Source organism: Gallus gallus, chromosome 2, assembly GCF_016699485.2.
Source record: "Gallus gallus isolate bGalGal1 chromosome 2, bGalGal1.mat.broiler.GRCg7b, whole genome shotgun sequence".
NCBI classification, from domain to species: Eukaryota; Metazoa; Chordata; class Aves; order Galliformes; family Phasianidae; genus Gallus; species Gallus gallus.
The window spans coordinates 139,572-162,140 of record NC_052533.1 but is presented as its reverse complement, the minus strand read 5'-3'; the positions used below and the strand labels follow the sequence as shown (position 1 = coordinate 162,140).

At 48.6% G+C, this 22,569-nt stretch overlaps 2 protein-coding genes and 1 long non-coding RNA gene across 4 annotated transcripts; 2 read left to right on the top strand and 1 right to left on the bottom strand.

Moving 5' to 3' along the window:
* Positions 1 to 1,011: 1,011 nt before the first annotated feature.
* Positions 1,012 to 2,327, top strand: LOC121109553. The gene is made up of 2 exons (XR_005856262.2): positions 1,012 to 1,295; positions 2,039 to 2,327. It is a non-coding gene; the product is annotated as an uncharacterized LOC121109553 (long non-coding RNA).
* Positions 2,328 to 2,537: 210 nt separating this feature from the next.
* On the bottom strand, positions 2,538 to 13,300 carry ABCF2 (ATP binding cassette subfamily F member 2). 2 transcript variants are annotated; one of them, NM_001006562.2, is made up of 15 exons: positions 13,220 to 13,300; positions 12,910 to 13,083; positions 10,733 to 10,945; positions 9,777 to 9,959; positions 9,284 to 9,455; positions 9,037 to 9,132; positions 7,893 to 7,995; positions 7,713 to 7,808; positions 7,486 to 7,605; positions 6,866 to 6,955; positions 6,558 to 6,668; positions 6,252 to 6,314; positions 5,659 to 5,787; positions 4,313 to 4,516; positions 2,538 to 3,565 (listed from the first exon to the last, which is right to left on the bottom strand). In NM_001006562.2, exons 2-15 carry the CDS (start codon positions 13,061 to 13,063, stop codon positions 3,428 to 3,430), a joined length of 1,872 nt encoding a protein of 623 aa, NP_001006562.1. In that variant the 5' UTR covers positions 13,064 to 13,083; positions 13,220 to 13,300; the 3' UTR covers positions 2,538 to 3,427. The 2 variants fall into 2 exon arrangements, with proteins under 2 accessions (NP_001006562.1, XP_015136509.1); XM_015281023.4 differs by having other exon boundaries at positions 13,241 to 13,300.
* A 226-nt stretch (positions 13,301 to 13,526) lies between these two features.
* Positions 13,527 to 17,674, top strand: CHPF2 (chondroitin polymerizing factor 2). The gene is made up of 4 exons (XM_423717.8): positions 13,527 to 14,130; positions 14,782 to 15,346; positions 15,674 to 15,856; positions 16,136 to 17,674. The coding sequence occupies exons 1-4, from the start codon at positions 13,859 to 13,861 to the stop codon at positions 17,396 to 17,398; spliced, it is 2,283 nt and encodes a 760-aa protein (XP_423717.3). The 5' UTR covers positions 13,527 to 13,858; the 3' UTR covers positions 17,399 to 17,674.
* Positions 17,675 to 22,569: the final 4,895 nt, after the last annotated feature.

The following is a 22,569-nucleotide window of genomic DNA, read 5'->3' as shown; positions in this document are numbered from 1 at the left end:
TCCTTAGCAAATCACTCCAAGGGCTGAATTCGGGAGCCATACTGCGTCCATCACCATCATGGCCTATAGCATCTCACCAAGTTCAGTTTTGTTCTAGGCCAGTCCTCAGAGGGAGGCATCTGATTGCCCACCCCTATGGGCAGCCTGGTCTGGTGGTTGGTGACCCTGCACATAGCAGGGGGTTGAAATGAGATGATCATTGTGGTCCTTTTCAACCCAGGCCATTCTATGATTGATCTTCACAAATGGGATCTAGAGAGGGGCTTCTTGTACCCAGCAACTGAAACATCAGTGAACACTTGGGGTGGTCTGGAACAGTCATGGCAGCACATCTGTGGAAGAGAATGGGCTTGGGCATAGATGATACCCCATGTCCTCCTGGGAATGGGAGCAGCACATTCAGCACAGTCTGTCAACATCAAGAGATATCGGTGGACTCCCACTGGGCATAAGGACAACACCACAGCACTGCTTTGCTTTTGGAAGAGGCTGTGCACTGGTTGGGTACAGCACAGGCATTCCCTGAGGTGCATCTACCTCCAAATACCAGGCTGTAAATAGCAGAGTTGCTGTTTGTGTTGTGGGCCATGCGCTGTGTCCAGCACTGTCTTTCTCCCAGTCAGAGCACACAAATGCTCCTCAGTGCTACGGGAGCTGTTAGCTGCTGTGACACAGATGCAGCTGTGTCTGGCACTGACAGTTATGTGTGCGTGGTTTTGTTGTTTGTTTTTTGTAGTTTGTATTGCACTGCATTTCTGACAAAATGCTCAGTCAGAAGGAAGGCCTGCACTGGCATTGCCTGCACTGAGCACAAGGAGATGCCACATAGTGAGGATGGAGCAGTACAGTCACATTTGCATTCCCCATTTTAGGCAATTAACATCTCCCTTCTTTCACACCTATCTACATAATGCATGATTTCACTAGATTGGATGTTCTAGAACTCGTCCATTCTGGAAGCTGTGTGCTGGGCCTGACTCACCCTCACGCTCTTTTTGTGATGCACGTATTGACTCACAGCATAGAGATGAGGGAACCCCACAGCTCTGCACCTGAGATGCTCTACCTGCCAGCTTTGGCCATAGCTGTGGTATAAGGCAACTTCACTTCTATTCTACAAACAAGAGTAACACGTAGAGATTCCAGGCCACTGCTTCCTCACAGTGCATGTTTATTTAAGCCCTAGCCCAAACAGGGCAGAATTGCACCACCCAGGCTGGCAGCTGCCTCTCACACAGCAATCTGCACCAGAGCGCGCTAACAGCTGCTTCCATGGAACAGTCACCACCGCACAGGTATAGGCCAGGGACAAAAAATGGAACTGCTAAAACATGCACTTCTATTCCATTCAGCAAACCTTAGTGTGCTGTGACCTCCAGTGCAGCTGCGGTCACTTTGCTTTGCACAGGTAGCTCTGGGCCTTGTTTGCTCCATCAGAAACAGGTCTGCAACTCAGAACTGTTATTTCACATCAGCAGACAGCTTACAGAGCTCTCCTAATTGCTGCATGATCTACAGGAATTCTCCAACTCCTGGCTGCCACCCCAACATTCCTTCCTTCCTCAGAACGTACCATTCCCAGAGAACTCAGTCTAAGATGACGACCTGCATTTCTGATTGCCACCACGATCCATGGCCACGTAGAGCTGACGTGTGGCATCACTGCTGTCTTTACAAAGCAGCAGCAGCTTCGGCCTCAGGCAGCACTTCCAGACCTCGCCGTTCTCACAGCTGCTTTTCCAGCTCACCAACATCTTCTGAGAACCTGAAGAGCAAAACTTATGAAGCCATCCACTAATCTGTTCTTGTTTCAGGTTCTGTGACACCAGTCAGGTCTTAACCTGTTCATTACTCGCTTGTGGCTTTTTCTCCGTCACTACCTCTGTTAACTTCCAAGTACTGCACTACACAGTGACTTTAAATCACTTTTCATTTAAGTGACTTTTCAGTGCAATTCAGACTTTCCTGTATAAGGAACCTGAACAGCATTTACATTAACCTGCATTACTTTCTTAGCAAATTCTTTATCTCCTCTCAGAACTTTGCTGAAGTGACCAACAAGTCACGATCTGCAGCTCTCCCCAAGATGCTTCTCCCACAGGTGATGCAGTGCTTCCATAGCAGCCACCCACAGCTCGGATGCTCTCCTTCAGTAAAAGGAAATGCTTTGCTCAAAAGGCCAAAGCCACAGACAGCTGAGAAAGCGCTCCAAGGAAGTACAGCCACGTTCCTGCAGGGCAGGAACACAGCACTGGGCTACATGAGCCTTCCATGTGCCTCGTGCTGCCATTCTCACGCCTAGTAATTAAATAAGTCATGATCATAAAGGATGGGTTCTTTTTTTAGTGTCTTCTCATTGTTTTAAAAATACACGAGAAAGATACTTTATTCAAGAAATGACTCGAGTTGCTCTGGCAGAAGGTACAGCTTAAATACTAAGCTTTCTAAGAATTTGTTATTCAGAACAAAAACAGATGTTAAAGTAACTTCAGCTGATTAATGTTGTTTAGTTAGACCTGTTAGGAACAAATAAATAATTCATAGCCCAAAAATCCTGATTTATTGAGAGCCTTGTATTAGGCCCATTAAGTTCAAGGTGAAAGAAAAAAACATGCATCAAAGCTGCTCTGTTGCGGAGCACACACACTGGTATTCTACAGATCTACATTTCATCTCTACTTTCCAATCTTTGGAACCTTTCAAGCTGTATCTATTAACAACAACAAAAAAAAGCATGTGTAGCTTGCTCCCCCTTCTGTCATTACCTGGAAGACCCAGTACTCCATCAGTGGATTCTGCCCTGCTGCGTACAACTCCAGAGCTCAGTACTCACCCCTTCACATACAGCACAATTTCTGGTCATAACAAGAGGACTTTGGTAGCAGTGAGCTTTGGTAAAGCCCAGTACCAGCTGATGAGCCCCAGCATGCCCCAGGAACTACTACAGCTCACAAAATGAGACTGTTCTTCCCTCTTTATTGACTGATGGATTCTCAGGCAGATCTTGTAATTACACTGTTAAATAATAGTTAAAAACAAACCGAGGCCAGAGGAGTTTGAAGTGAAGTATCTAAACTGAAGCAGAAACTGGGGAGGAAGATGCGGGATAAGCTGGGCCGGGGCCTCCACTTCTGTATCACTGCAACTCAGACACCCTAACTGCCACAACACAGGCCACTGGATTCCAAGGCCTGGCTCAGATGAGGCATCATCTAAACATGGGAAATGGCTGCCCAAATTAAGCCAGATCAGGAGAGAAGATATCTGTCCAGATACAGAGGTGCAAGGCAAGTCAAGGGGAAGCAGTATTGCAGCAATCCTAGAACACAGCCACAGATAGCAGCAGTCCCACTCCAGTCAACAGGTGAGCGAGTCACATTGGCCACTGTCAGTCTTGCATGGAGAGCACCTGGCCAGCTGTCTGAGCTCACACATTATGGGTCTTCTTGGTGAGCTGCGGATCCTCATCCACCAGCTTGGACTTGAGATGCTCCTTATAGGCGAGGATGTCACCTTGCCACTTGGTGATTGTCTGCTTCTCACAGACCCAGATCTCCTGAGCAACCTGAAAGGAGCACATAAGGAGAGGGAGGAGAGGTTATAGTGCAGCATCCTCTAATTTTTACCAACATGATGAAATTAACCAAAACCTATTATTTGAAGTACGATGAGGAAAGTCTCTATCAGGTTTCATAAATTCAATTAGCAAAGAAAAATACCTGCAGGGAAATATCTACCTGGTGTTTTCTGAGCAATGGATGTAAGATTTTAGAACTAACAGTCTTGGACTCCTCAACTTTTTTTTTTTTGTTTCTATGTAGATGAAAAAGAAATTAATTTCCCGCTAAATTGGGAACTGAAGAAAGGTGGTTTTGACATGAACTACTTGGATTTGCTGCACTGAAAAATAAAAATCACAGCTGAACTCATTGACAAATCTATAGCTGATAAATCAGCAACTGACATTTATGTGCAACTGCAGCAGCTTCCTTCATGTGTGCAGAGAGAGTGATAAAGAAAAGTCCGCTAGAATTATTCCAGCACTGTTTGGAACAATCAGCTACAGCTTCCACAGCACGTCATGATTTCCATTTAACTTATTCTTTACTGTTAGTATTTGTTTCTTCTTTCAAGTGTCTAAATGTTCTCCAAGGCTGGGTAATCGTTCGACACGAATACGGCAAAGGAACAGTGACTTTTTTCACTCACGTATCTTTTTGGGATAAGGAACAGCCAGTTAGCTCAAAACACCTTGATTCAATTACTCAGTGTTGGAAAGGTGCTTCGCAAAAAAATCCGCTGCTCTATTTACCTGCTGGATGAGTCTGAAGTCGTGGCTGACAAGCATCATTCCTCCTTCAAAGTCATTGATAGCATCTGCCAGAGCATCTATTGTTTCTATGTCCAAGTGGTTGGTGGGCTCATCCAGGAAAAGCATGTGGGGATTCTGCCAGGCCAGCCACGCAAAGCACACACGGCACTTCTGCCCATCGGAGAGGTTCCGGATGGGGCTCACCTGACAGACAAAGACACTGTTTACAGCTCTGCAAGGAAACTTGATAGCACCAGTTCCTAAACTGCCACAGTGACCAGAAAACACTCACATCTCAAACTGTGTTTGCAGCAGATGCGTGGCACAAGAGGACAAATATATCAGGCATGCACCTAGATGAGGCTTCCTTAAACAGCAAAACAAGGGAATTCCAAGGGCTTCTGAAAAAGGAGTACCCACCCCAAGACCCAGTTTCTGCTAGAGGTCCGGAGGGCAGTCAGATGAGCTGTCTGTTCATTCCACCCTGACACAAGCCTAAACCTACTTCTGCCTTTCCTACTGGCATTCATCTCACAAACAGAGATAAGCAAACTAGTTCAAGCTACAGTTGAAATATGCTTGAGGCCATCACTATGCCACAACCTGTCTTTGTTCCTTGACCCAGACTGGGGATGGTAACCCACTCCAACACAAAAACACATTGCTTCAACATAAATGTGGTTTAACTCGGCAGGTGGCTGAGCACTACACACTCGTGTAGAACTTGTGGGTTGAGATAAAACTATTCATTAAGAGATAGAAAAGAAAAAGGACAATAAGTATGACAAATACATACACCAAAAAACATATATAATAAGTGATGTACAAGCAATTGCTCACCACCCTCCAACTGATGCCCAGCTAGCCCCAAGGAGTGGAAGAGAGAGATGAACTCCCACCCCCTTCAAAACTCTTTCTGCTTGATGTCATGCAGTATAGAATATCCCTTTGGCAGTTTAAGTCAGCTGTCCTGATTCTGCTCCCTCCCAGCTCCTCAGGCCCTTTGCTGGGAATGGCCTTGGCTCTGTACAACACTGCTTAGCAGCAACTATGAACATCATAGTGTTAACAATGCTGTTTTTCTCCTAGAACCAAAACACAGCATCACACCAGACCTCTGAAGAAAACAATTCTGTCCCAGCTGAAATTAAGACAACTAACAAAGTTCCCGTAAACCATGAGTTACTTTCCTCCGATTTTAGAAGTGGAGATGGAAAAAGCATTCAGATGCTGTGACATGCCATGCTCTGTACTGCATCACACTGACAGACATCAGTAGAGCAACAGAAAATGCAGTTGTGCTTCTTCCCCAGTGAGTAAAGAAAATTTCAACAGCTTATTCTCACCTGCTGTTTCCCTGTCAGACCATATCTGCCAATGATTTTTCTCATCTCCTCCTTCTCCTTGATTTCTGGGTAGCATTTCATCATGTACTCCAGGGGTGAGAGGTCTAAGTCCAACTGCTCTTGCAAGTGCTAGCAGAGAAGAAGAGACAGCTTCAGCTTGTGCATGCCACCCATCTCCTGGTTAGAAGTATCTCCCCCCCTTATCTCTGGTACCAGCTAGGCAGCAGAATACAAGAGATGACAATCTCAGCGCCAGTGTATTCACTGTGCTGAACTGTTAGGGAAGGAGTCTCCTTTTCAGGAGCAGTGTAATGCCTCAGAATAGCAGACTTGTCCAATATCAAGCACAAGGCAACCATCTCTCCTGTACAAGGTGAGAGGCTAAACAGAAGAAACCACAGCAAGCCCCTTTTTGGGACAAGAACATTGGGTAGAGCCCATTCTGCCAGCAGAACAGTTTCCTCCCCGAGCTCAAGGGACAGAAGAGCAGCAGCGAGATGGCCTTAGAAGCAGGAATAGAGGATAAATGTTCCTCATTCCTGGCAGCTTTATCCCCAGTATTTCATGTTCCTGGTGGTTGCCATGGGGAGTACCTGGTGGTATCTACCAATCTTCACATGTGAATGCTTGCGAATCATCCCATCTGTGGGCAGCAACTAAAAGGGAAGATAAAAGTTATTTCATCATGAAATCCCTCCTTTCACTCTATGCCAGAATGAACAGAATCTATCCATCTCCTCCCCAGTACAGAAGATGCAGTCTGAATATACAATGTGACAGAGAAAGCCCTTAGGAAATTCTAAAGTCTGATGGAGTACTCTGATAAATAAGTGCAGACCCATTGAAGACTATCCAAAGAATAAAGGGCCAGAACAGGGAAGACGATGCTGTAAGCATACCTCTCCTGTGAGCAGTTTCAGCAGTGTTGACTTTCCAGCTCCATTAGGTCCAACAAGAGCAACACGGGTATCCAGGTCAATCCCAAACTCCAGGTTATTATAGATCCATGGCTGCAAGCCACATAAATCATTATATACAATATGCCTTTCCAGTACTACCCAGAATCTCCACGTAACTGCACACCTCTGTTCCCAGCAGACTCAGTATCAACACTGCCAAGAAGTCTGATCCCAAAAGCCTCACGCTTCCAAACAAGGCACAGATACACATAATTTCCATACAACCCCTGCACACTTTCTATACTTACCCCATCCTTCGTGTATTTGAAGCTGACATTCTGCACCATGATGACAGGAGGGGGGATTTTTCCACAGGGTGGGAAGTAGAATGATAAAGTCTGTCAACAAAGAATATCCACTTGTTACACAACCTGGAGCGCAAGGAGCCCCATTATTCCAGTACAACCATGCCTCACTACAGGTATCATCTTTAAACCAAAGTAACAAAACACAACCTTTTGAAGAGCCCTGTAACAACTCATGCAAGCTCATCCGCTGGCTAACAATTCCCTATTTCTTTCCCCTTTAAGCAACTGGGGGCTTAAACCTCTTCAAATAAGCAGGAGTTGCTCTGAGCATCCCTCCCAGATCTCCAATTTTTTAGACATTCATTTCCACGTCTGCAAAAGAGCCCTACTGGTATCACAAATCCCTTTCTCTCGACTGGAAAAAAATAATCAAATCTCCTCTTTACACTCTTCAACATTACACTAACTTCAGTAAATTTAACCTTCTGGTATCAAGTAGGGGATTCCATTCTTGCTCTCTGCTGTGTCAGCCATTCCTGCTGTCAGCTAAAGTTCGTTCTGCTTATCCAGCCCAAGTTTCCTATACTGATTTCTAGATGCAATCCTATTAGAAATCTCACCTTATCATTTACCACTCTCTCTGTCAAGCCAGAAGCCATCATTTTTTGAAGGGTCTTCTCCTTGCTCTGAGCTTGCCTGGCCAGCTTTGCACTACCATGACCAAATCGTGCAATATAATTCTGCAACCAAATACAGAGTTAGCCAAAAGCCATGACAAAAAGGCTGAGGTGGTACAGGGCTGCCTGCAGGCATGGGCAGAAAGATGTTCGTGCAGGTAGGCAGATACCTTCATGTGGGCAATCTGATCTTGTTCCCAGTGGAAACGCTTCATTTGATTTTCTTCCAGTTCCAAGCGAGTTTTTACATACTGATCATAATTTCCCTGAAGAGATGGACCACAGGTCAGAGACACCCCAGAGGATAGCATCCCTGTTTTTGTTAGCTGCACAGAATACCATACACTCACCGTATAGTACTTCAGTTTGCGGTTATGCATGTGGATTATGTTGGTGCAGATGCCATTCAAGAAGTCCTGGGAGTGGGATATCAGCACAAGGATCCGCTTGAACCTGTGACACCACAAAGCTTAATAAAAAGAACTGCTCATTGGCCCTGATGGTGACAAAGGATTTACGTGTACCAGACCTCTTCCGTCTACAGTCAAACGAACAGCAAAAAGATAACAGCCTTAGACATGCTGCAGGAATTTTGCAGTGAGTAGCTACATCCAGCTTTGTAAGTAAGATGCCCTCCACTGTACAGCACTCTTCCCCCATACTCATGAAGAGTTAAAAGCTGGCTACCTGTGTGGTGGATTAGCAGTGCTACTGATGCAAAACTCCACCGGTATTACACTTTCAGAAATTTCAACCTTGGCTTCTCATTTTTTGTCTTGTTACAGACTACTATCCCTTAGGTATACTAAGACAGACTCCACTTGAAATCTGTGCAATGACTTTCCTAAAACATCTGATTTAATCAAACAGACACGCAAAAGGTTCAACTGACAGAGCTGATGGAATAACCTCTGCAAAAGAAAAGCCCTTCTCACATGCTTGCATTCACAATCTTTTTAACACACAACCAAGATATCAAATTTCATGGCTATTCCTAAACATTTTGCTCAGTCATTAACATTTTAACTTTGTTTACAAAACCCAGTTACCTTGACATACTGTAACAAGATGAAACTGAGACTCAGACACTACAGTGGTGAAAACAGAAAAACAATATGCATGAAGGCGAGCTGTAAGCCAAGTCTAGAAAGCTCACGCTACTGGTACAGTATGCAGCACCGGTAGAGGGGCTGCCAGGACTCCTCCTAGCCTTCAGGAGGCAAGTTTAACCAGTGGGTAGGTTTCTTAGAAGAAATTTCCTATTTCTTTACTGAGAAAGAGATAGGCTTATCTTGAAATCATCGCCCTTGTGTCAAGAACCCTTCTGTAAAAAACACATAGCAGCAAGCTACGTCAGGGTATATCTGGTACTGCAGTATAGTCAAGTAGCCACAATAGCTGCAGACAATTATTTCTGTAGTACTTGCTTCACATGCTGACAAGATGTTTGTGCAGAAAATCACAACCCATGGAAGCCACACACTCCATGCTTACGTTTTCAGTTCTTCTTCCAACCACACGCAGGCATCCAGGTCAAGGTGGTTTGTGGGCTCATCTAGCAGTAGCATGAACGGCCGAATGAAGAGGGCTCTAAAAGGAGAGGGGAGATGGCAGCATAAGGTAAATGTGGGTACCCAAAGCTTCTGAGCTCTGCTCTAAGTTCTTAGAACTGTTATGTGGTTTTAAGCTTGAGGATCAGACAGGCATTCTCCCAGGAGGCAGCAGGCACTGCACCACTCACCTAGCAAGAGCCACCCTCATTCGCCAGCCACCACTAAAGTCCTTCAGCTTCTTCCTCTGCATGGCTGGCGTAAACCCCAAGCCGTGTAGGATACGAGAGGCCCGCGCTTCTGCCTTGTCAGCATCCAGCTCCTCCAGACGTTCATACAACTCCATGAGTTTCTCACACTCCGCTGAAAAAGAGCCTGCCTGTCAGCACTTCTAACAATAATGGGCTCTCAGCTGCATGCATGTACAGCTGAGAAAGTTCAGTCCATCTGCCTCACCACTATTCAGCCCTCTCCACTCGCATGCCTTACATACTTCTTAAGAAGCTGCATAGGATAATTTATCTATAGAAGCAGAATCCTACAGGACTTTTCAACTAGTACAGGGCAGTTGGGAGAAATAGGTACTGTAAAAACTGCTGAGGAACCCAGGTAAGACCTTTTCTTCAGTGGGAAGGGAAAGTGGACTAAGTGCCCCTCGTCCACAGGGACTCTGAACAGCTTTACCATCTTCGTGAGCCAGACGCTCTGCTTCTCGTTCTAACATGGATCTCTCTGTATCCACCTCCATCACACACTGTAGAGGGGTCTTGTCACTGGGAGGCATCTCTCTGGTCAGGTGATAGATGTCAATGTGCTCTGGAATGGGCACTTCTCGTTTTCCAATAGCTGACAAAAGCATGGATTTCCCTGTGTGCAGACAGACACTCCACAGTTATCTGCTGGATTCAGTAAGATATGCCCCAAAAAAAGAAACAAAACAAAAAACCCACAGATGAGATGTAGTCAGATCATATTATTCTCTCCCTTTACGACCCAAGAAAATCCTTGGGAAATTCTTGCACCACTGCAGTTCAGCACTTGTTCAGACATAGGAAGGTTTATCTTTGCTGTATACTTCTTGCTGTCTAACCAGGTCTAACATATATTACCACGGCACCAGCCTCTAGAGATTTCTAATACAGAGGAGAATACTATACTCATCACTAGAGAGGCTGGAAGTTAAACAGCTCCTCACTCTTACTAGCTCTTCTTCAGTTGTACCCATATTCTGCCATCTTTCCACATACAGCACTGTTTCCCCAGCAATTATACACACTGCCTATCACCCCATACTGTGACACTTGTTCAGCCAGCAGCAGCAGTGTTGGGTTGACTGACACTGCTACAGAGCCTGCAAAAAGGAATCAGATGGATTCACAGACCCCAGGCATCCCACCCTGCTCTCCACAGAAACCAGCCCAAATGCACAGTCCAAAGCCAGGATGTGACCTCATACTCCTACCAGCAATCACTCATGCTGAATGGAGAAATGCAGAAGATGACAATGCCATGTCCCACCCACATCTACAAGCTATTTTTCATGTTTCCAGCATTCACCACACGCATCTGTCCAACTTCTCAGCATGACAGAACCTTCACCGAGCTCCAAGAGGCCCACATCACCATGCCCCACAACTTACCGATCCCATTGAGCCCAATGAGGCCATACCGCCGCCCGGAATTCAGCTCAAGTTTTGTATCGCTCAGCAGCTCTTGGCCATGGAAGGTCAACGAGAGGTTAATGATGTGCACATCGGTGCTGTTGGGATGGGAAGCCAGCACTCCTGTCACAGCGCGAGCAGCAGCTTTCTTTAATTCAAAGTCCTCCAGCTCCTTCGTAAGAGCATCCACTTCTGTATGGAGAGAAGAAGTGTTCGGACTCACAAACACATAGGAAGCTGTAAGCCCCTAAACCAGTGAGACCAGGGCTACAACAATAAGCAGCACCTCCACTTCTACAGAAACACTGAGGAGGCCTAAAAGTTCTGTAGCTCAGCAGATGGATGCGTAGCAATCTAACATGGCTTACAGTCACTCTAAAAGCATGAGCTGACCAAAGCAACACAGTGAGAAGCCACAGCAGCTGCCCTGGGATCCAGACATGGTGGGACAACCCTGTAAGGTTGAACACCCGGAGGTGTCCAAGGCCAGGCTGGACGGGGCCCTGGGCAGCCTGGGCTGGTACTGCATGTGGAGGTTGGTGCCCTGCTGTCGGGGGGTTGGAGGTTCACGATCCTTGAGGTCCCTTTCAGCCCAAGCCATTCTGTGATTCCATGCAGAGGGCTGTGATGGAGAAAAGGCTTCAACACTTTTAGCTGCTAGTTGAAGGACACAGCTGGCCTGAAGAGACCTTGGGCAGGAAGTAAAGAACAAGAAAGATAAGAGAGAAGCAGCAACACTGGAAGAGACCCTACCAGCTTCTGAGGAGACGTGCCTGCTTGTTTGCTCGTGCTGCAGGAGAGGCAGAGCTCTGCTGCTGCAGCTACAGCTCCATTATCGCTCCCTGATGGCACTCTGCTACGTGAAGAAAAGCGCACTAAGGACCTCCACAGCACTCAGCGAACCAGAACAGAGCCGTGCCGCTCCGAGCGTCACTGAGGAACGCCGCCCGGCCGCCTCACGGCACCGCGCGCCCCGCAGATCCCCGCTGTCAGCACGGCAGCCGCGCCCGGCCTATGTGGAGGAGCGCTGCAAACCGCACTGCCATAGAACCCGCTCTGAAAGCGCCTCAAGCACACCGGGTGAGTAGAGAGGCACAAGGCAGCTTTGCTCTGGATAAACGGCTATGCACAGGGAACGGACAGTAAGTGAACCGCTTCTTCCAACCCGACGACCCGCCCCGATGCCCGCCCCGCTTTGGCAGCCGAGCCCCGCACCCGCTCAGCGCTTCGGCTCCCGGCACCGCACCCGCCTGAGCCCTCAGCGCGCCGAAATGCGCTCGGCCCGCGCCGCCCAGCCTCCACCAATAGAAGCGCGACATGCAAATGACCCAGGACGATTGAGAGTGATTGGCGGGCTCGGACCGGGCGGGCGCCCAGGCCCCACCCACAGCCGGCGGTCGGGACTCGGCGCCCGCGGCCACAGCACGGGAGCGGCGCTGGGGTAGCGCAGGACGGCGGGGGTCCGCCAGGCTCATGGGGGCGGCCAAGAGCCGGGGTCTCGTGAGAGGGCTCCGGCCGCGTTCCCCACAGCACGGCCTCTGCCTGCCCGGAGTCCTGCGCCAAGAACCTCAGGAAACATCGCGCTACGGGCTTGGCCCGAAGCACTCACTCCTGGCAAACACGTGCCCAGCAGTGTGCGGGTCAGCGGGCAGCCAGAGCGCCGCTCCGGTAAGCTTCAGTTCGCCCGTGGTCCGCAGGGAGCTCGGCCTCCGCGGACCAGACACAGCCCCGAGAAACGGACGGGCAGAGGTTTGCAGCAGCGCTGACTGTTTAACAGTGAAATCAGGGACGCAGCGTCTGCTGTAGCCCAAAACTAGCAGCGCCGGGCATCAGGTGCCAAGAGATCGGGACAGCGCCTGCCTGAGGGAGCCAGCAGCGTTCTGCCTCCACCCGGCAGCTCCAAAGGAGACCCCGGGGAACGCGACAACCGCACAAAGCCGCGCACAGGCGATCACGGAGCCCCGCCGGTACACAGAGAGGTGCGGCCCCTGCACGGCGCCGCATCTGCAGAAGCACAGCCGTCCCCGCGCGCTGCTCTCGGGCTCCGCTGCTGCCCGCAGACGGCCCCAGCGGGGCGCTCCGGAGCGCGGGACACACACGGCCGCCGGGCTACAACCGCAGCGGCGAGGCCGGGATCGGGCAGTACCGCCTCTCACCTGGCAGCGGCGTTCCGTTGGCCTCCGGTGCCCGCACCTCCTGTGGCTCCGTCCCGGCATCGCCGTTCTCCTCCGGGGCGCGGCGGGGCCGCTGCCGGGCTTTCGCCGCCTCCTTCTTCTTGGCCGCCTTCTTCTTGGCCAGGTCCGAAGGCATGGCGCGGCGGGGGGAAGCGGCTGCGGTGGGAAAGAGGCCGTTAGGCCGCGCCGCCCCGGCCCGCCCCGGAGCACGCGGCGCCACCGGGCCGGGTCGAGAACCGCCCGCGGCGCCGGTCCCCGCCCGGCGCCCTCCCGCCCACCGCGCCAGGCCCACCCCGCGCCGCTCAACCCGCACCGGCCGCTCCGCGCTTTCCTTCTGTCGCAACAGGACAGCTGCTACCGCGTGCGCATGCCCCGCCCCCCGGCGCGGCGGCCAATCGGAGCGCGAAGCGTCACCCACGCCGGGCGGCCGCGCCGCTCCGGGCAGGGCACTGCGCGTCCCGGCGTGCACCGCGCCGCCCGGCTCAGGCCCCGCCCCGGATGTGCTGCGGGAGCCGTGCGTCGCTCTACCATAGAGGCGACACAGCCAGCGGACAGAGTGGCTGCCGAGGCACCATAGAGAGAAAAGAGGAAGCGGAAGTATAGAGGGTGGCGATGAGGCGGTTGAGGTGGCAGCGGTGGGAGAGCGGTCGGGTGGGACCCGCTCCCTTCTCCGGCACAGCGCGCCGGGCCGGCCTCTTCCACGGCCTCCGCGCCACCGCACCGCCTTGCCTGCAGCCGGGTGCGCCGCGGGGCCGCTGAGCAGCGCGGGCCGAGCCTGGGGCTGGCGTGCGGCACGCTCCCTGCAGGGTCCGCTCCGCTCCACGCTGCCAGGCGAGCTGCACCGGCCATGTCCCACGGCCCCGTGGGCACAGCCCAGCCGTAGCGGGACCGCGGTCACCTCCGGAGCGCAGTGCCCGCGGCTGCCGTCGCCATGCGCTTAGCTGCGCTGCTGGCAGCGCTGCGGCCCGCGCTGCCGCTCGTGCTCGGCCTGTCTCTGGGCTGCAGCCTTAGTTTGCTGCGCGCCTCCTGGAGCCAGGGAGGCGGCGAGGAGCTGTGCCTGGGGGCGGCGGGCCGGGCCGAGCTCCCTGGTGTGGCGCAGCCCGAGGCGGCTGAGGCCTGGCCAGGGCAGGGCCACGAGGACTTCCGGCCTCGGATCGTGCCGTACTACCGGGACCCCAACAAGCCTTACAAGAAGGTGCTCAGGTAAAACCTGTTTTTGGGGGGCAGGCTGCTCTTGGAGGAAAACAGTCGTACGCAGTGGGTGTTCAGAGTTCTCTGACTTTTAATGAGTTAACAGGGTCCAGCTGAGATACGCTGTTTGAAATGCGTGACGTAGTGTTAAAACATTGGTTGTAACAGCGTGGTGCAGTGCTGAGATAACTCCCCTAAAGGGGAGCAGCAGTGAGCAAAAAAGCACCCCAGGAAGGCTGGGAATGTTCCCTCTCCTGTTACTTGTGGCTAACGACGTGTGAAGTTGTTCTTAAGAAATTATTAACTGCTCTATCTGTTGGGGAAGTTCTCAGCTGTTAGTAACAATGTGTGTGGCTTGCTAATGGTTGACTCTAAGTTTATTGTTTTGACTTGCAGTGGTTTGGCTAAGTACTGCAAGATTAAAGGAAGCATGTGCTTTTATTCAATGGGATTTTTCCTAGTGAGTTTGGTCTTAAAGCTCTACCTTTAAGGTTAATTTTTTCACCGTTTCTAAGTTCCAGCAGTTAAAGATTTATCCCAAGTGTTGGGGACAGTTACAGAGGTATCCTGACAGCAATTAGGAAGTTCTGACGCCAAGTTAACGTAATCTTCTGTTTTTTGTCATCCAGTAGTTTGTGATGTAGTTCTGTCCTTTCTTTACAGAACTCGCTACATCCAGACAGAACTGGGATTCCACGAGAGGCTATTTGTGGCAGTGCTGACTTCCAGGGCTACCCTGAATACGCTGGCGGTGGCTGTGAACAAGACCATAGCTCATCACTTTTCACGCTTGCTGTACTTCACAGGGCTGCGCAGTGCCAAGGTGCCTCATGGCATGGTGCTGGTGGCCCACGGGGATGAGCGACCCATCTGGCTGATGTATGAGACCATGTACTATATCCACCAGCACTTTGGTTCTGACTATGACTGGTTCTACATCATGCAGGATGACACCTATGCCCAGGCTGAACAAGTCAAGGCTCTGGTGACACATCTCAGTATTAACCAAGATGTCTACCTGGGACGAGCAGAGGAGTTCATCGGGGGAGATGAGCAGGCTCGATATTGCCATGGTGGCTTTGGCTACCTACTGTCCCGCAGCCTGCTACTGAAACTTCATCCACACTTGGACAGCTGCCGCAACGAGATCCTTAGTGTGCGCCCGGATGAGTGGCTGGGACGCTGCATCATTGATTTCCTTGGCATTGCTTGTGTTTCCCAGCTCCAGGTACTACCTCTCTCCCAAGGCCTTTGTGTTAGCTAAGTTGGATGGAACCCATGCTCTTACTGGTTCCTGCTGCGCAGCAAAGGGGCTTTTCTGCTAGATTCTGATGCAAGATAGAGGAGGAGGGAGTTGTTTTGTGTGGCAGCACTAAGTAAACAGGCTTGTAGTATATAGAGGTAGCATTTGCAATGAGGACTGTTGTGTTGTGTTCTTACCTCTGGGTCCTGCAGTCAGCTTAGAGAGAGGGGAGGATGCACGTCTGGGGTGAGGGAGGCTTCACTGTGAATGGTAGCATTCCATGCCAGTCTTTCTGGATTTTGTCCACCTCAGGGTCAGCATTACCGTACATATGAGCTTGCTAAAAATGCTGATCCAGAGAAGGAGGAAGAAGAGGAGTTCCAAGCAGCTATTGCTGTGCACCCTGTTTCTGACATGACCCTGATGTACCGGCTGCACAAGCACTTCAGCAGGATCCAGCTGGAGAGAGCCTACCAGGAGATCCAGGAACTGCAGGTATGTGGCAAGGGAAATCTGCAAAAACTGTTGTCCAAACAGATTTCCTTTTCTTTCAGCTTTGTCATAGAAGGATATTGTTTCTATTTGTATATGACCATCAGCCAAACACAAGAGATAATCCTGTGTCTCAGACTTAGCACTGTGATACCATGCAATCAAAAACTTCTGGTGCGATATTACCAAGATACAGCTCTAAATGGTGAAGCAGGTCTGGGCGGGACATGGCCTGTACCTTTGAGAGATTGTCAGTGGTCAGTATGTGTTCTCTCTGCACAGATGCAGATCAGGAATCTGACATCGCTGACTCCTGCGGGCGAGGCAAGCTTGACGTGGCCTGTGGGGATTAATTCTCCATTTCTTCCAAAGTCACGTTTTGAGGTAATCAGCTGGGACTACTTCACTGAGCAGCACCTCTTCTCCTGCCTTGATGGCTCCCCCAAGTGTGAGCTCTCTGGAGCCAGCAAAGCAGATGTCAGTGACATTATTGAGTCAGCTCTTGAGCAACTGAACAGCCGCTACCAGCCCTTGCTCCGGTTCAGCAAGCGACAGTTGCTGAATGGCTACCGGCGTTTTGATCCCACCCGAGGGATGGAATATACACTGGACCTCCTGCTGGAGGCGGTGACCCAAAAGGGCCACAGTCATGTTCTAGTTAAACGAGTGAGCTTGGTGCGGCCCTTAAGTAAGGTAGAAATTATTCCCATGCCGTATGTAACAGAGGCTACGCGCGTGCAACTGGTGCTTCCGTTGACAGTACAGGACTTAGATTTTGTATCAAACTTCCTGGATATGTATGCTATGAACACACTGGACACACATGATAATGCCTTGCTGACTTTGCTTTTCATTTACCATCCGTATGATGCCCAACGAGTCAGCCAGGTAGATGTATTTGCTGGAGTCAAGGCCATGATAGGAGAGCTGGAGAAACGCTACACAGAAGTTAAAATCCCCTGGATTAGTGTCAAAACTGAAGTGCCATCGCAAGTAAAACTCATGGATATAGTGTCAAAGAAGCACCCCGTGGACACCTTGTTCTTTTTGGCCAGTGTCTGGACAGAAATCAACATGGAGTTCCTGAACCGCTGCCGCATGAATACTATCAGCAATTGGCAGGTCTTCTTCCCAGTGCACTTTCAAGAGTTCAACCCTGCACTGGTATACCGTGGTGAGCAGACTGCTTCCTCCAGCACTGACTTCTTGAGGGATGGACATTTTGACAGACATTCCTTTGCTGAGGCCTGCTTTTATAACTCCGACTATATGACAGCACGTACCAAGCTAGCAGCTGATATCCTAGATCGAGATGAAGTGCTGGAGAGCATGGAGGTGTTTGATGTCTTCCTCCATTATTCTGGTTTGCACTTATTTCGGGCTGTGGAACCTGGGTTAGTGCAGAAATACGCACTGAGGAGTTGCAACCCCCGGCTTAGTGAGGAGTTATACCACCGCTGTGTTCTCAGTAACTTGGAAGGGCTTGCATCCCGCTCACATTTAGCCATGGCCCTCTTTGAGCAGGAACAGGCCAACAGCACTTGAGAGACTGGAAACATCAAGAGCTGCGCTGCACCTTAACACTTGGCACTTTCCATCCCCTTCCAAGCCTGGCTGTGGTTGAAGGGCATGTGAGGTCAAGGGAGGAGAAAGGCTTTCCCAGCCTTGCTCTGCAGCACAAGTGGGCTGTGGAGAGGCTGTTTTTGTGGAGTTTTAGTTTTTTGCTTTTGTGTGGGTTGGGGTTGGTTTGATTTTTTGGTTTTTTTTTTTGTTGTTGTTGTTTGTTTGTTTTTTAAACAAATAGATCTCTTTCCAAGCAGACTGATGTGATTACTTGTAAACTTTATAGGCTCAGGGATGAGGGGTGTAAGAAGAGTTGTTCTGGAGATCTTTCTTTGAGCCATGCAATTCTGATGAGTGGTGTAGAGACAGAATATGAGGTGCTTTCTGGAACAAGGTTGTGGTGGCATTGCCGCCCTCAGTGCTATCATTGCACCATCTTGAGCTTTTTACTTCATGCACTCAATTCTGAGGAGTCACAAACACAATTTACTTAGTTTGCTGCTGGACAGAACTGTTCAGTGTGCTTTCACTTTGCTGTGTTTGCAACTGCAGAACACTCATTTTGTTATGTAATCAGGGAAGGTAAAGGAACTGAAAATTCCCTCATCAAACACCGAGCTTGTAGAGCACCACAGTATTATATTGGATTCTTCTAGAATTGGGAACAATCAAAATTTCAGTGTGTTGAGCTAGCGAGGGATGACTACCCTTATTCATGGCCACATATGCAATATTTAAGGAACATGATTGTATTTGCTATATTTATGATTATAAGGTGGACGTCCAGTATCAGTTTCAAAAGAAATGATGAAAGATCTGAAAAGCTTCAAAGAAAGTACTCAGTCTGCAACAATCTCAAAAGGGTTAACAAAAGTCAAATTTGTTTATTTGAAAAGTAAGAGAGAGCTTGATGTTGACATGGGAAGAAGGAATCTCTGTTGGATCTCTTATTGGGGCGTGTGTTTGTCGCTAAGTGAACCCTCAGTGAGATCAAAAGAAGTTGATGGAAACTTCATTGTTGTGATTGCTTTGCAGTAATCACTGTTTTGCTGGTGCACTACGATCCTAGTAGGAGACATACTCAGACAGTGTGAAGTAACATTTAAAATACTGTGCATTAGAGCTAAGAGAGTAGTATGGATCTCTTACGTTCCTTTAGTTACTGTGAGCAGTGAGTGGTATAGCACTGAATGAGCCTGCAGCCCACCTGCAGCACACCAAGTAGATCTCATCTGTAGAACAGATTCTTCCATTGTGGCAGTTACAGCCATTGGAGTATTCTCTCTTGCACACACATGAAAAGCAAACAACAACAAAAAAACCACTGCACCTGTATTCATCATTCCTACTGCCAGACAGAAGGGATATTTTAATGAGAACTTGCTTTAGTCAAAGTCAAGGCCTCACAGGTGTTGTGAAGCAGTATGAGTGGGAGCTGCCTCTATCATGACTTGCTGCTGAGTTGGAGCCAAGGACAAGGGTTCTGTGCAGCACAGCACTGTCCTGAGGGCCCTGCTGGACAGGCGAGCACAGCACAGGTCTGCTCCTGCTCCAGTAACTGTTACGTGAATCAGTGCCTCCTCAGTGTGCAGTGGTCTTCCAGTCGAGGTCTCTACAGTAGCAAAGAAGAGTAATGTCAGTATGTACACCCACTGCTATGCCTTGGTGGCTGTGTGTTTTCTTGAAGATAAGAGACTCTGATGCATGAAATATGAGCTGATGGCCCAACAGGATGCATAGTTTGTAAATGCAAGTTTGAATATGATATGATGCTGAAGAAGGATTCTCTGAGCCAGTGTTCTGGATCACACATTTGAATGAACTGACAATGGGATTTGGATGCTGTATAAAACTGTAAGCAAAGCAAGCAATCTGATGCAATGAATGAGAGGAAAACAGGTATCGTACAATCAAGCTGAAATATTAAACAGAAAAAGATGCAGTGAGTCAGTTGTCAGGAAATCTGGTGATGAAATAGAAATCTGCAGGGGATGTAGTAGTTGGGTATTGCTGTGATGTAAAGCAGGCTGCTACTGAAAAAGGTTTCAGGATAATGTAGGGCAAGCCAGAGTTATTAGTGAATCTTCGTTAGAGGAGAAAAAACATCCTGAGATGGGACAGTGAGATCTTGAGCATTGCCAAGCAAGCAAAACAAAGAGCTAAACCAGAGAATTTGAAGGAGTCATTATGTGACATGTCAGTGCCAGTGTCATTGTATTTTGGAAACCGTGATGAACAAGTGCATAGAACTAGAGATTGCTAAGAGCATCTCCTGCCTTAGAAAATTGAAGGAAGCTGGGAGCTGTGTTCTGGGGGGAAGTCTTCTGCCAGCAGACTGCTGAGTCCATAACCTGCAAATTCTGGCTTGTTGATCAAATGTCTGCATTCCAAGGTGAGATTAGGCTTAATGAAAGCAACTATTGCATCTTCTAGGCAGGCGGGTCAGCCTTCACAGTTAAGATCCAACTGGAGCAGAGTGGGAATGATAAATTGAAAATGGAGTAAGGCAAATGATGTAATGAAGAAAGAAAAAAAATGTTGAATGAGTTGATCCCCTGTCACACAAAACAGGAATAAGGTCTATTAGTCTGTATTGATTCCTATTATAGGACTGTAAGCAATTGAAATCAGAAATGCTGGCTGGTAAGCATAGTGTAGCTGGCATTGCTGTATAGCTAATTACTAGTGAGGGTTGTTGCATAGTAGATAAGCTATGCTGTTGACAAGTCTTCAGCCTTTGCACTTACAAGTCAAGCTGAGGATGATCAGATGGCCATTACAGACTTGACGGTCTGATTTAATGCACTGCTTCAACTATTCAGCAATAAGGTTAGAGGTTCCCTTGAACATCAGGAAGCACTTCTGAGCTGTGTCGGTGATGGTGCAGGTTTCTTATACCGGTACAGGCTGTGCAGTCTCTTCTGTGGAGAGCTTCAGAAGCTGTCTGGATTTGGTCTGGTGCTGCTTTGGGTGTCCTTGCTGGAGGAGGGTTGGAACAAATGGACCCAGAAGTCATTCTACCAATTCCAACTGTTCTGTGAAGTTATAGAACAGCAAATGAATCAGGTGAGTAAGGAACTGATTGGCAAATCAGATAAAAGCTGTTGGTTGGATTTGGGCACTTCTGGTTAGGTCATGGGGGACAGCTTTGTGGCCAGTAGTTGGTGATTTGCAAACCAATGTCAGATCTGTACTGACTAAATCTGTGTATAGTGTAACAGCTGGGCACAGCGGGAAATAGTTATTAGGATAACAGTGGGGAGTAATGTGTAGGAGGGTAAGTTTCTTCAAACAGACAAATATAGTGTTGCATGCTTGGGGGAAATAAAGGCAGGCCACTTCCCCAGAAGAGACTGTATTAAAAAGAAAAGTAAGCCTGAAAATAGTTTTAATTGGCATGTTGGTTAATTTGACCAGGATCCATTATCTTAGGCACTAAAATACAGAGCTCTCCCAGCCCTGAAAATTTTACAGTCTAAGATTAAGATGTGATGTAATAGGTCTATAGATAGATAGAGTAAACAAATGCTGTTGAGAGACAACAATGTGGCCCCTGGTGACCCAGCCTTTTGTGAAGGCTTGGAAGGAACAGAGAAGGAAAGTAAAATGTAGAAGAGGGTTACAAAATTAATCTGAAGATTGGAAGAAGTATTTTACAATGAGAGATACAAAACTCTCATTACATTTCATTACATAGAATACATGTGAGGTGGTCTAGTTAGAGTAAATACATTAACTGAGTGAAAATGCTGGATGCTTAAAGGGGTTTTTGATCAGGTGGGGGTAACGGATAACAACAGCACCAGAATCAACAGCTTTAAATTGAAAGATAATTTCAGCTGAAAATAGGTATATTCTTTTAGTGATGCCAGTGATTAGGTGGTGAGTTATGGAGCAGGTGCTTTTCCAGTGAATGAGGGTTTGAGTGCACACATGAAGTGATCACACAGAAGCAGACAGAATGGGTGGTCCTTTGTGGCTCCTGCAGTGGGCCCTGTGGTTGTTCCAGCTCCTGCTGTGAACTCTGCAGCTGCTCCAGTTCTCATGATGAGCCCTGTGGCTGCTCCAAGCTCTGTCACAGGTCCCGCAGTTGCTCTGACCTTTTTAACTGACCCTGTGGTTACTCCAACCCTTCTGACGGGCCCTGTGGGTGCCACAACCCTCACAACAAGCCCTGTGGTCACAGCAATCCCTCCGACAAGTTGGGCCCTGAATTGACTGTTGTGCCTTAACCTGGCAGGTGGCTGAGCATCGCGCAGTCACCACTCCCCCCATTCCCAGTGGAATGGCGGACAGGAAAAAAAGTAGAACTCATAGGTTGAAATCAAAGTGTTTATTAGTATAGAGAAAAGGGAAAAGATAATAGTTAAGACAAAATACATGAATGTGTATAATAAGTGATGCACAAGTGGTTGCTCCCCACCCCCGGACAGATGCCCAGCTAGCCCCTGAGCAGTGGAAGAGAAGAAAAGATCAACTTCATTCCCTTCAAAACTCCTTCCACATGATGTCTCATGGTACTCCATACATATGGAATATTCCTCTGGCCACTTTCAGTCAGCTGTTATGGTTCTGCTCCCTCCCAGCACCTTGCGCCCTTTGCTGCCAATGGCCTTTCCTCTGTGCAACACTGCTTAGCAGCAACTGTGAACATCAGCATGTTATCAACATTGGTTTCCTTCTAGAATGCTGCATCATACCAGACATGCTGAAGAAAACAATTCCAACCCAGCTGAAACTGAGACAGTGGCCTTTAGTTTCATGACTGAATACATAGTTGATGAAAGTTGCAAAAGGGCAACTCATGGAAGCTGTGAGGTACTGAGCCAACACCTGTCGTGGTAGGTCTGAATCAAAAAGCACTGCAGCTAGGCAAGGATTCCAGGAGGAATCACTGTGTCTGCCTTGTGCTTAGGATCTTCTGTAGGTGTTCACTGCTGGCCATTGGCAGAAATGGGAGAAATGAGTCAGGTGTACTTATGATTTAAACCTGTATCACCATTTTTATGCTATTGTCTGCAGAGAAGGACCAATCTTCAAGGACACTCTTTAGCTCAGCCAGAAAAGATAAGCTGTGTGAGGGTTGTGATACAGAATTCTTGGGCTGTACTGGGGGTCACAGGCTGACTAAGAAGCCAAATCACTGTGAGTGT